This window comes from Notolepis coatsorum, assembly GCF_963971535.1.
Source record: "Notolepis coatsorum genome assembly, chromosome: 3".
In the NCBI taxonomy this organism is placed as follows: Eukaryota; Metazoa; Chordata; class Actinopteri; order Aulopiformes; family Paralepididae; genus Notolepis; species Notolepis coatsorum.
This window is the reverse complement of record NC_140167.1, coordinates 35,405,774-35,418,111: the sequence shown is the minus strand read 5'-3', so window position 1 is coordinate 35,418,111 and position 12,338 is coordinate 35,405,774. Positions and strand designations below refer to the sequence as shown.

General features: G+C 43.5%; 2 protein-coding genes across 3 annotated transcripts in view; both read left to right on the top strand.

Annotated features, from left to right (window-relative positions):
- Nucleotides 1-3,536, top strand: part of LOC311225767 (latent-transforming growth factor beta-binding protein 2-like) — a 136,595-nt gene extending 133,059 nt beyond the window's left edge. The window contains 4 exon segments of the mRNA XM_084311161.1: nt 54-227; nt 758-1,039; nt 1,568-1,717; nt 3,067-3,536. Coding sequence (XP_084167287.1) covers nt 54-227; nt 758-1,039; nt 1,568-1,717; nt 3,067-3,245 — 785 coding nt within the window. The 3' untranslated portion in view covers nt 3,246-3,536.
- Nucleotides 3,537-7,200: 3,664 nt separating this feature from the next.
- The window catches only part of pomt2 (protein-O-mannosyltransferase 2), a 45,388-nt gene continuing 40,250 nt past the window's right edge, over nt 7,201-12,338 (top strand). The window contains exons 1-2 of one of the 2 annotated variants that reach the window (XM_084310142.1): nt 7,201-8,015; nt 8,122-8,206. In XM_084310142.1, the coding sequence (XP_084166268.1) occupies nt 7,693-8,015; nt 8,122-8,206 (408 nt within the window). In that variant the 5' untranslated portion in view covers nt 7,201-7,692. Of the gene's footprint in view, nt 8,016-8,093; nt 8,207-12,338 lie in introns of both variants that reach the window. The other variant, XM_084310143.1, reaches the window with a different exon arrangement.

The following is a 12,338-nucleotide window of genomic DNA, read 5'->3' as shown; positions in this document are numbered from 1 at the left end:
ACTCCACCCATCCCTCCGTCATCATCCATCCATCCGTCTGTCCTCCCTCTCAGAGGCTGTGGAGCCAGATGAGGACGTCCACATGGATCTCTGCTGGCAGGACCTGGTGGATGACCACATGTGCGCTAGCCCCTACCAAGGCCGGAGGACCACCTACACGGAGTGCTGCTGCCTGTACGGCGTGGCCTGGAGCGAACAGTGCGCCTTCTGTCCCAGGAGGGACTCTGGTGAGTTACAGAGGACACCGCTCTGTTCACACGCCCCCGAGGTTCTTATATTACCAAAGGGTTAGTCATCAGCGCTCCGGGACATAGTTACTCTTGCTGATTTTAAAGAGCGTCATAAAGTCCATGGAATCTGAGTCTGTTGATAATTGCAAATGTTTTTAATTGATAGTATGATTGTATTTTGTTTCCCTGCACCTTTGTTGTATTGCGCTTTTAGCTCGTTTTATGTGAAACTACATTTACTGCTGGGTCTCGTGTCTTGAAAATAGATTACAATCTCAATGGGACTAACTTGGTTTAAAAAACATTTGTTGTCCAAGCGGCGTATCGATGTCTCAACTATTCACGAATGATCACGTACGACTGAGACTATTCACGAATGATCACGTACGACTGAGACTATTCACGAATGATCACGTACGACTGAGACTATTCACGAATGATCACGTACGACTGAGACTATTCACGAATGATCACGTACGACTGAGATGAGGTCGTCTCACTACACCTTTGTCCCGTGTGCCATTCAGATGACTACGCTGCCATGTGTAACCTGCCCAGGAGAGCAGGGTCTGACAGCTTACGAGAACGGCCCGGCTACGAGTACAGCCCTGAGGGCCCCGAGGGGCCACCGTACTGGGGCAACTATGGAGGGACCCTACCTAGAGGCACCTACTATGGCCCCGAGGCGCCACAGAGCATTCCTCTCTTCACGGAGAACGACAATGACTACAGCCTGAGAGAACCGCCCCTCCGCGTCCCTGTCCAGAGGCCACGGGAGTTCCAGCCGCAACCAGTGGAACCTTACGGTGGTCAGTAGACGCCTCCCTGACTGTTACTTAAGTCATTTTAACCCTTTCACTACCACACTATACAAGGTTAACCCTTTCACTAGGGTTAAAGATTAACCTTCTATAGTGTGGTAGTGGAAGCGTTAACCCTTTGTAATGTGGTAGTGAAAAGGTTAACCTTCTGTAGTGTGGTAGTGAAAACATTAACCCTTTGTAGTGTGGTAGTGAAAAGGTTAACCTTCTGTAGTGTGGTAGTGAAAGCGTTAACCCTTTTTGTAGTGTGATAGTGAAAAGGTTAACCTTCTGTAGTGTGGTAGTGAAAGCGTTAACCCTTTTTGTATTGTGGTAGTGAAAAGGTTAACCTTCTGTAGTGGTAGTGAAAGCGTTAACCATTTGTAGTGTGGTAGTGAAAGGGTTAAAGACATTCCACCAGGCAAGTCAACGTATATATATATATAGAACGTGGTATAGAACTGTTAAGGCTCTGGTGAATGCGGAGATCCTGTGTGTCTATCTCACATCCCGCCTGTGTTCTCGCGCGCCTCCTAGATCGTTACAACAGCTTCGAAGGCCTCCGGGCCGAGGAGTGCGGAATCCTGAACGGCTGTGAGAACGGACGATGCGTGCGAGTGAGGGAAGGCTACACCTGTGACTGCTTTGACGGTTACGAACTTGACCTCGCCATGATGGCCTGCATTGGTAGGTTGTTTCCTCTGTACACTGGAGACCACCCTGAGACAAACTGTGTGTGTGTGTGTGTGTGTGTGTGTGTGTGTGTGTGTGTGTGTGTGTGTGTGTGTGTGTGTGTGTGTGTGCGTGTGTGTGTGTGTGTGTGTGTGTGTGTGTGTGTGTGTGTGCGTGCGTGCGTGCGTACACGTGTGTGTGTTCCAAGTACAGATAACAATGTTTAGGGACTTCCTGGAATCAACAAGTAATGCATGGATTAATTGAATCTCCTTTCAAAATAATGTTATGGGGTCTAGATATCAGTCCATGGAGAAGGTTTATGTGTTTGTGGAGCCAGGCCATGGGTTCATTTCAGTGAGGTAACTCATTGTGCAGTATATCTCTATGCTCCAACAGAACCTCTGGATTTTACAGCCATGCTTTTAGTTATGTTTAATGGGGAAACTGATCAAAGCCGCTGCTCTCTTCAAACGCATCGCGCGTTACCCCCTCGGCCTTAACTTCCACAAGGCGCACTCTGCCAAGAGCGGGGAGGCCTTGAATCACAACCGCGCCGTGTAATACATGGGATATTACATGTTCAAAGTGCGCCGTGTTTGTTTTGCTTGAAAAGCGAGAACCCACTTGTCGTAATGAAGTGCTGCGATTACGACATGGCGCAGGAATCCGTGCGTGCGCGGGGCTGTCCGTTCCAAGGCCGCCGGTGTTCCCACAACACGGGCGAGCGGAGGGGATTCTCGCGGGGAGGCTGTGCAATCCATCCAATACCATCAGTACCAGCGTTTCCCCAGAACAACATGACATGCGAGGAGGAGGATCACTTCACTTTGAGTTGACAATCAGAGCCTCCCCTGCCGACCGAGGGGAATAAAAACCACTCGAAGGCCCGCATTCTTCTTAATTCGAGCAACAACATCTGAATGGTTTAACTTTCGGGATGGCCGGGGGATTTCTAGAGTTCATACTGAAACACGCAACATGACGGCATGCCTGATTAGATGATTATAAATATGCACTGGATGTTTTTTCCCTTCAGATATGGTATTATTATGTTACATTGGCATGGTGAGTGATGGAGACAGAAAGAGAGGGAAATGGGAAGAGATCTTAGAGAGGAGTGAGTGAACGAGCCAGAGACATGTGGCAATGACACTGCAGACAAGAGAGCAGTTTAAGTGATTTCAGGACATGAATCACGTTTAGCCTCCTTCTGTCACATCACATCAACCATACCCATAAGGCCACTCAGTAGCATGTGTGAACGGGAGGCAGCTGCCTCAGCTGTGAAATCGTTCCTCCGGGCCAACTGACGCGGCATGTCTTGTTATTCCCCCCCCCTCCCCCCTCCCCGCCCCCCGCAGACGTAAACGAGTGTGAGGACATCAGCGACAAGGTGGCCCTGTGTGAGAACGGGCGGTGCACCAACACAGAGGGTTCGTACAAGTGCACCTGCCTGCCCGGCTTCCAGGCCTCCGCCAAGCCGCACGAATGCATCCCGGCGATCGCGTGGGCCGAGGCCAAAGAGGAGGAGGAAAACTGAGATGATGACTGTTGAAGCACTGCCCCCCAACACCTCCTTCCTCCCTCTCTGCCCTCCTCCTGAGGGTCTAGCACTAAACCTTCAACAGTAACTCTGAAACGTCCAAGCTCGTTTCGTACACGGTGCGCACATCCATGCACAACGCAGTCATGTCAACAGACACACAAAAACTTGCATACAGCAGCACACGTCATATTCAACTACATACACACACGCGCACACACACACACGCGCGCACACACGCACACACACACACACACACACACACACACACACACACACACACACACACACACACACACACACACACACACACACACACACACACACACACACACACACACACACACACACACACACACACACACACACACACACACACACACACACACACACACACACACACACACACACACACACACACACACACACACACACACACACACACACACACACACACACACACACACACAGGGACCAGGAACTGTGCAGTGAATGTATTACATGGGATTTAGTGTTTCTTCCGATTTGCATTTGCCTTAAAGGGATTTTGCGGACTGGTGTTTTTCAGTTCAGTCGCCCCCGGGGCAAGTCGACGTGCAGATATGTTTCCCACTTCTTTTTCTGTGGTGTGTTATTTATTTCATTTACATGAATCTGCAGAGTGAGAAAGCAAAATGATTTCAGAGGGCTGACGGTGATTATTCTCGTCTTCTTCATCAGACCAATTGACTTCAGTGATAATGTGGGGAAATTGCGTGATTTTTTTTTTTTTTTTTTTTACAAGATTAACAGAAGGAATGTCATAAGCATAAACCCAAATGAAAATTAACTATAGTATTCCTGTTTTTTCCCCACACGTACACATGAGTTAGTATAGAAATACTCCACTGAATCATTTCTAATATAAAACTACAGTATCCAATCGTGATTCACCATAACCTTACTAATGTTCCACTTCAGAATTACTGAAGGTGATGAATCACAGTAAGTTTGTGATACATTTCATTTCATCACATTGTGATACATTTGTGTGTACAAAAGAAAACAGGAATACTACAGTTAATTTTTATATGGGCAGCCATCACAATGCGAGGAAACAGTAGCAAATGAACATGTAAATCACGTTGCTCCAGTGGACATCATCCCGTGGACCCATAGACACAACCACCTCTGTGATCATTGAAGAAACCTGTCTGGACTTCCATCTGCTCCCACTCCACCTCAAGATCAGCAGCAAGCCTCCTGAGTCCAAGATCCTCTGGACCAGGACCTGGGAATTTGAATCTGTGGTACTTTATTAATCCTTTTTGCATTATCCCTCTGAGTATGAATTTCACGAGGGCGCCTGAGAGCCAAGGCTCAGTCATTTCATGTGTGGCTCCATTGTAGCAGATGACCTCCTGCGAGCAGGTAGAGAGGTCCAGTGTCTTGCTCAAGGGCACGTCGATGAGGACAGACACTTTCTCTGCCACGGTTGATCAAACCTGTGACTGTGACCTGTCATTCTATAATCACTAGGCCACCGGTCTGTCCTCCACGCTACAGATTAGCTTGGTATATATGGAGATGGGAAGACTATGTGCAGTACATGGTGATCTATGTAATATTTTGTAAAGGGTCTACCAACCAAAACCCTCCTCTATCTGACCTAAATCACTGCAAATACATCTAACTTTACAATCTCGGAGTCAGCGATGAGTTGTTAGATAAAACAACTATGAACTCTGGTTAGTGATGAAGATAAGGCAAATTACCTTTGATCTGAACCAAAAAAAAATATTTTCAGAGTAGTATTAATTTATGATTTTCATGAAAATACCCTATTTTGATGTAGCATAACTAACATGAGTTGATTACGTAGGCGTAATGCTACAATGTATGAATTTCTATCAGTTAATCTATCAGTTGCATTAAGGCATTTATGAATTCAAATTAAGGTAAATGTACCCTTCACCACATCCCTGCTTAAAGTATATTGGAAATAAATAGGCTTTTCTACACACAATGTCACACAGGTAAATCTGGATGTTTGCATTCAACTGCATTTCTATTGGATCCCGGATCACACATTTAGAACATGTACATCTCTGAATGCGAGTTCAGGCAAAAAGCTTTGTTGGAAAAGGTTTGGGATATTTTGTACAGATCTAGTACTATGTATTATTTTTGTTACATATTATTATAATGCATATAGTGCAACCAATATTTTTGTTTGACAAAAAAATAGAAGAAAAAAAATCCAAACATTATAGTTATGTAGATTTATATATTTCTGTAAAAAAAATTGAAGCCTATCTTTTTATGTATGAGGAAAGTGGCTGACACTGTACCAGAGGAAGTGTATATATCCTGCCCTGTGGAGCAGACATTGAAATATTATTTTAGGAAGTGGCAGGGTGGTTCTGATCGCAAGACTGCCTGGTGCCATTTCGTCCTTCCAAGTTCATTACAGAGACAACATGCTTTTTTTTTTTTTGCATCAACCTTTCTACTGCAGCAACTCCGTATGCCTAAATATTAGGTTGTAATTTGCTAAATGCGACATTGTGCCTTTCAAATAGTGTCTCTGAGGTCTTTTTTTCCCCTTTTCATGAATGTATCACATTCACTATACACATACATACGTTGAATTAACCAGTCACAGTAGTTATTGGTCCTCTCTCCTCAGGTTTTCAGAAAACAGTGGCCTTATTTAGTTGTTTTATGGACTGAACTTCTTTTGAGAGAATCTCACCAGCACTCAGACATGTAACTCTCCTTTGAGAGGAATGCCTTGTTGTTTTTATCTAATGACTGATGCCCATGACCTGCATTCAAAGAGAATGAACCTACACTTGTGCAGATGGTCCCCACTGTATTTTCACTGCGCTGGCGAAATGTCATTGTGTTCATCATCAACCACACATACAAGATACAAGTCTTACATTGAGGTCAAGCAAGTAGGGAACTAAATGGATTTTTAGGCTATTCAAAAAAGCCTTTGCGAACCACATATAGGTTGAGATTAATGTTGTGGTGTAATATACTGTGGTCAATGAAAATATCATGTTCATTCCTTTTGTTTACCTCCTGACTGTAATCACTACCAGTCATCAAAATAAAACATGAAAATATCCATATTTATTTGACTTCCTTTGAATTATTTGACCGACCCACACACCTTACATCATGTTTACATATATCACTTGATAATAAACTCTTAGAAAGTCTTAATAATTCCTAATTTGATGCAACTGTTGCATGTTTAGAACAGTGTGTCTCAACCTTGGCCCCGGGGACCCTCAAGGGTCCTTGAGGGGGTTGCAAAGGTGTCCCTGGCAAAATAAGGAATAGTTAGATATTTCACTGTTCAGTCATTAGAAGTTACCACAATAAGATAATGTGTTTTATTATTCTGATCATAGGCTTCACTCTCCATCGCCTACAGTAGCTATATAGACAGTTAGGGAATTCTGTTGTAAATCGTACTATCAACAACTTCTCATATAAGCGTCCATTGTACTAAATCGTATCAAATTGGAGTCTGTTGTAAATTTATACTTAGCAATTAATGAAAACGTTTGAGACCCACTGGTTTAGAAGACAAAAATGCAATATTCATAACGGCCTAACTAAAAATGACTATTTATTGTGCTCTATCATACTCTAGTGGCCGTATAGAGCAGTACAATCACAGCACAAGTAGGCGTTTCTTATACTTCTACAGACGTTCCCATTGGTTAACAGAGGGAAACGTCATATTTCAGAAGGATGTTGGGAAATGGTGTCCAGACCAGAGTTAGTTGCCGATATAAATAGTGCTAAATAATACATAGCCCAGAATTCACTTCGTTTCAGGCATGCATCGTTGGAGAGACGCACTCATGCGCTCATCGCAATTATTAGTAGATCTCGCAACAGAAATACTGGCCTAAACAGAGAGCGCTATTGAATGAGGATGCTTTGCGATCTATAATTATGTGCATGCGTGCGTTGGATGAAAAAGGATCGATGTGGTCAGGAGTGGGTGCCAGGTCAGGAGCTAGCAAGCTAAGATAACGAGTATACAGCTATTTATTATTAGAATGTCATGCCTACAAAAATGTAACGTAACATATCGTGCTGTTTCGTGTACATATTTTGGAGTTTAAACGGTGTCATGTGACAGTCGCCGTCAATATTGCACACCTTTTTGAATGTCCAGATGACAGCTGCGTGCCACTGCGATATTGTGGATTCTAGGAGTTATCTGGTGTTATATCTAGCCTTTTATATGCAGCATTTGTTTAATGCAGCCTTAAGTTTCACGCAGTCATGTCTCACTGTTGAACGCTACAATGTAACTGTACCTTTATTGCATTATTATTAGATAGTATGCCAAAGTCTGATCTTTCTCACCAGTCAAAGGGGGAGGGGATCCAACTACTGTAATTCAGTTGGACTTTGTTCCAGTTGTAACTTGCTAATGGCAAAGGAAGAATGTATTCCACCATGGAACAGCACAGACGAAGAAACGACAACACTGCGAAACAGGCGAGCCTGTCTAAACTCTGAGAGGAAGCAGAGCTTCCAAATATCATCCACTCCCCTGGTGACCAAGGAGGACAAAGACGTTGGACACTTGTCAGAAGGTGATTCTCAGTCTTCAAATGGAACCTCTGCTCCATGGCCCGAGAGAGGAACATACCCTCCCAGTAATGAGAATCACAGCACATGGCTTCTCATACTGGTGGTGGTGCTCTCTTTCTCCACACGCCTCTACAAGATCATGGAACCTCCTCACGTGTGGTAAGATGTTGCCCTTTTTCACGTCCTTCAAATGAAATAAAGTCACATTTTGTATGACATGTACATGTTATTAACCAGATCACGATGACTCTTCTGGATGTTTCAGCTGGGATGAGACCCACTTTGGGAAGATGGGGAGCTACTACATCAACAGAACATTCTTCTTTGATGTCCATCCGCCTTTGGGGAAAGTAAGACAGACAAACCATTATTCCTTCCCATGACAACATCCCCTCCAAATTCCTCAGAGACTCAGCAGCAGCCATCACCCCAGTCATCACACACATAATAAACCTCTCCATAAAACAGGGACACGTCCCCAAGGACTTCAAAATTGCGAGAGTAACACCCCTGCACAAAAAGGGCAGCAAATTAGACCCGGGCAACTACCGCCCTGTTTCTATCCTTACATCCATCTCGAAAGTCATGGAAAAAATAGTATAGGAACAGATCGAAAAGTACCTCGCGGAAAAAAATCTAATCTACGAATTCCAATCTGGCTTCAGAACATCCCACTCCACTGACACATGCCTTCTCTATTTGAACGACCACATCAAACAAGAGGTGGACGCGGGCAAATACTGCGGCATGGTCATGCTGGACCTACAAAAGGCCTTCGACACTGTCAATCACACCATTCTGATTGACAAGCTAAAAGCAATTGGTTTTGATAGTCTATCAGTGAGCTGGATACAATCCTACCTGGAGGGGAGAGAACAGGTGGTGGAGGTAAACGGTACCCTACCCCCCCCCCCTCACAGTGAGCTGTGGTGTTCCACAAGGAAGCATACTAGGACCGCTACTATTCCTAATTTATGCAAATGACATGTCGTCAGCTTGTGACTGCAACTTGTTCCTGTTTGCGGACGACTCAGCCCTGCTGGTCTCTGACAAGAACAAGTTACAGGTTGAAAAAGCCCTCAGCTCGGAACTAGGCAAAATCTGCATATGGCTCGCCGACAACAAACTATCATTACACATGGGCAAAACGGAGTCCATTCTCTTCGGTTCAAATAACAAACTCAGCAAGACCGACGGCTTCTCGGTTACAGTGGGTGACAATATTGTCACAAGGAAAGATGAAATTACCTACCTGGGTTCCATCCTAGAGGCTAATCTTTCCTGTGACAAAATGGCATCCAATGTAATAAAAAAAAGTCAACCAACGAACTCGATTCTTGTACCGGATCTCCTCTCTGGTAAACAAGAATACCCTGAAGACTCTAGCAGGAGCACTCATTCAAGGGTACTACGACTATGCTTGCACCTCATGGTACCAAAGCACCTCAAAGGCACTAAAAAACAAATTACAAACATCTCAAAACAAGCTGGTCAGACTACTGCTTGACCTGACTCCTAGAACCCACCTCACCCCTGCCCACTTTGACATCCTAGGATGGCTTAGAGTAGACGACAGAGTACAGCAACTTGCAATGGGCCTGGTCTACAAGATACACTACGCGACCAAGGTACCCATGTACATGTCAAAATACTTCCCAAAGGTCAGTGAATACCACGATCACAACACCAGAGGGAGCTCCACAAATCATGTTAAACCCAGATTCGGCTCAAACAAGGGACTAAACACGTTTCGCAATTATGCCACATCAATGTGGAACACCCTACCCAAAGCTGTAAAGGAATGTGAATCACTACCCACTTTCAAAAACACTCTCAAAAAACACCTACGGGAGACTGCAATTCGAAACTGGCCCCTACAAATGTCCTAACCTAGTTGTACAGTAAATGACCAAGTATGGCTTTGTCAGTATTCCAATGTACAGTGTACAATGTGTGTGTGTCCCCTACCCAACCCCCCCCCCCCCCCACCTCCAATGTACAGCCCCCACCCACCCAACCTCCTCCAATGTACAGTTTCTAGGTCAAATGTATATACACTCTTTTTCTGGACACTTTTGTATCACAAACAGTACTGTATTTGCAAATCTGGTATGTCATAAATGTATAGATGTAGCAGTACTGTCTATCTGTATGTCATGTATGTCATATATGTTATGATGAATTGAAAATGGGGGACCCTGATGTAAACAAGACGAAAGTTTTTCTCTGGTCTGCATCCCCTTAACAATTGTATGTATTGAGCTGTACTGTACTGTACCCATTCTGCAATCTGTTAATAAACTTTTCAATCAATCAATTAGTGCATATGGGAAGACCAGGCACACCCGTTAGGGCTGCTCAATTATGACAAAAATCTAAATCACGATTATTTTCATTGATATTCAAATCATGATTATTAAACACGACGACTGAATTCGTTTTACAATTTTGTCTCGACCAAAGGCTAATGAAGACGTTTCAAAATAACTGGAGAAATGCGCCGTGGCTACCTTGTTCCCTCTCAACACGATGCTGAAACTACTGGTTTGGGCTAGGGAGGGGAGGGGCGGACAGCACCACTGCGAAGGAAGTGTGCGCTGCATTGACAACACGAGACAAAAATGAGAGCAACACGCCATGCTGCGCAATAATCGCCTTATCTTGATTATTTTGTTTTCGCAATTGTGGGAGGACAAAATCGTAATTGAAATTGTAACTCGATGAAGTGCCCAGCCCCAACGCCCGTGTTCCCCTTTCTAGTTTGTTGAGTCTCTTTTTCTCTTTTGCACAAGTGTGTATCTTCCAGGAACCTACTTTCTTTAACATGTGTCTATTCCACCTGTTCTATCACCACTATGCACTAGGGTGGTCCTTCATGAGGGGTACATTTTCAAATGTATTTATTGTAAGCTCCAACCACCGGAATTCGTTATAGTAGTCAAGAAAACTCTTGACTATAAGTAGTTCAACTATATCCAAATTACATTGCGGAAGATTATCACAATTTGAGCCTGGAATTTCATATACAGTTCAACACTGACACTGAGTATGTGTTTGATTCTAGGGACCAGGGCAGGCAAATTGTCACTTAAGTATAATCCATGGGTGTGTTTTAAGGAGGGAGCAGGGAGCATGCCTGCATTTCTAGGGATCTAAACTACATGACCAAAAGTAGTTAACACTATGATCGCTGGGAACGAGTTTTCACGTCATTCCGAGCCATGCTCATTCTGCCGAAGACGCCGTAACTCGTCTTTGATGTCAATATTTCAAAAATCTGTCATCGAAATCATATTTCCTTTCCGGAGCCCTGAGACACAGTGCTGATCTCCTCTCAACTCTCTAGCGGTTCAAGAGCGCCATCTGGTGGCTGATCGGCAGATCGCCAACCGGATATTAACCTTTGAACCGGTAGTACTCATCCAAATGTGGTCCGGCCACTCTCTATAGCTCCCGCGACTCCATCTTGAAACACTGGATAATAGATTGCTCGCCCTAACTCAATAAACAACGTTATTTGGACGTATATACTATTATACAACCTGGAAATGGATCGGGCATTTCTACATCCCATAATAGAAAAAGATCTGTTCCACGCTCATCTGCCAGCGGCGCGAGGAAGCCACGGTAAGATTCAGCGTTATTTTCTAACGTATTCTATACTAACTGATCTGATGAACATATGACCCACTCTGGATGAATCATCTAACGCTGCCCACGGAATTATAAACGATCCCCCGCCCATCCGGTCATCATCAGATGATGCGTAGAAACTTCTAGAACCACGTCCAGTTGAAACTTTTTATCTCGCACAGATTCCTACCAAACTGTATTTGATCATCAATATAATGCATTTAGGGCTATAAATCACGTTCTGAAGAAAGCTGCAGAAAACGATAAAAACATACTTATACTTTAGACCATATTTTAGTATGAATATGTGAATGAAAAAGTTTAACGTTGCTACACCCTGAACAATACATATAGGACATTGAATGGGCCATAATAATGGCAATGTAGCAATAGAATTAAAAAAGTTATAGCCCTGCAAAGAAGGGGAACTTCTCCATAGACAAATAGAGCTGGCGAGGGATGGTAAATTATGAATTTAACTAGGGATGTCCGATATTATTGGCCGACCGATATTATCGGCCGATATCGGCAGTAAAATGTGATATCGGAAAATATCGGTATCGGTAAAAAAAAAAAAAAAAACAATAACAATTTTTTTTTTTTTTTTTTTTTTTTTTTAACATTTATTTAACCTTTATTTACCCAGGCAAGCAAGTAAGAACCAATTCTTATTTTATTTATTGTCAAAAGTATGCATGTTGGTTTAAAATGTTCATTTAAACTTTTTTAATGATCATATTTTGCACAGATAATGCTTACATTTAGAAAGCCTTTTGAATGCATCCAGTGAAATTATTAGTTACCTGAAATTATTCCGTTTTTTGGGGGGGAAACCCTGCATATATCGGT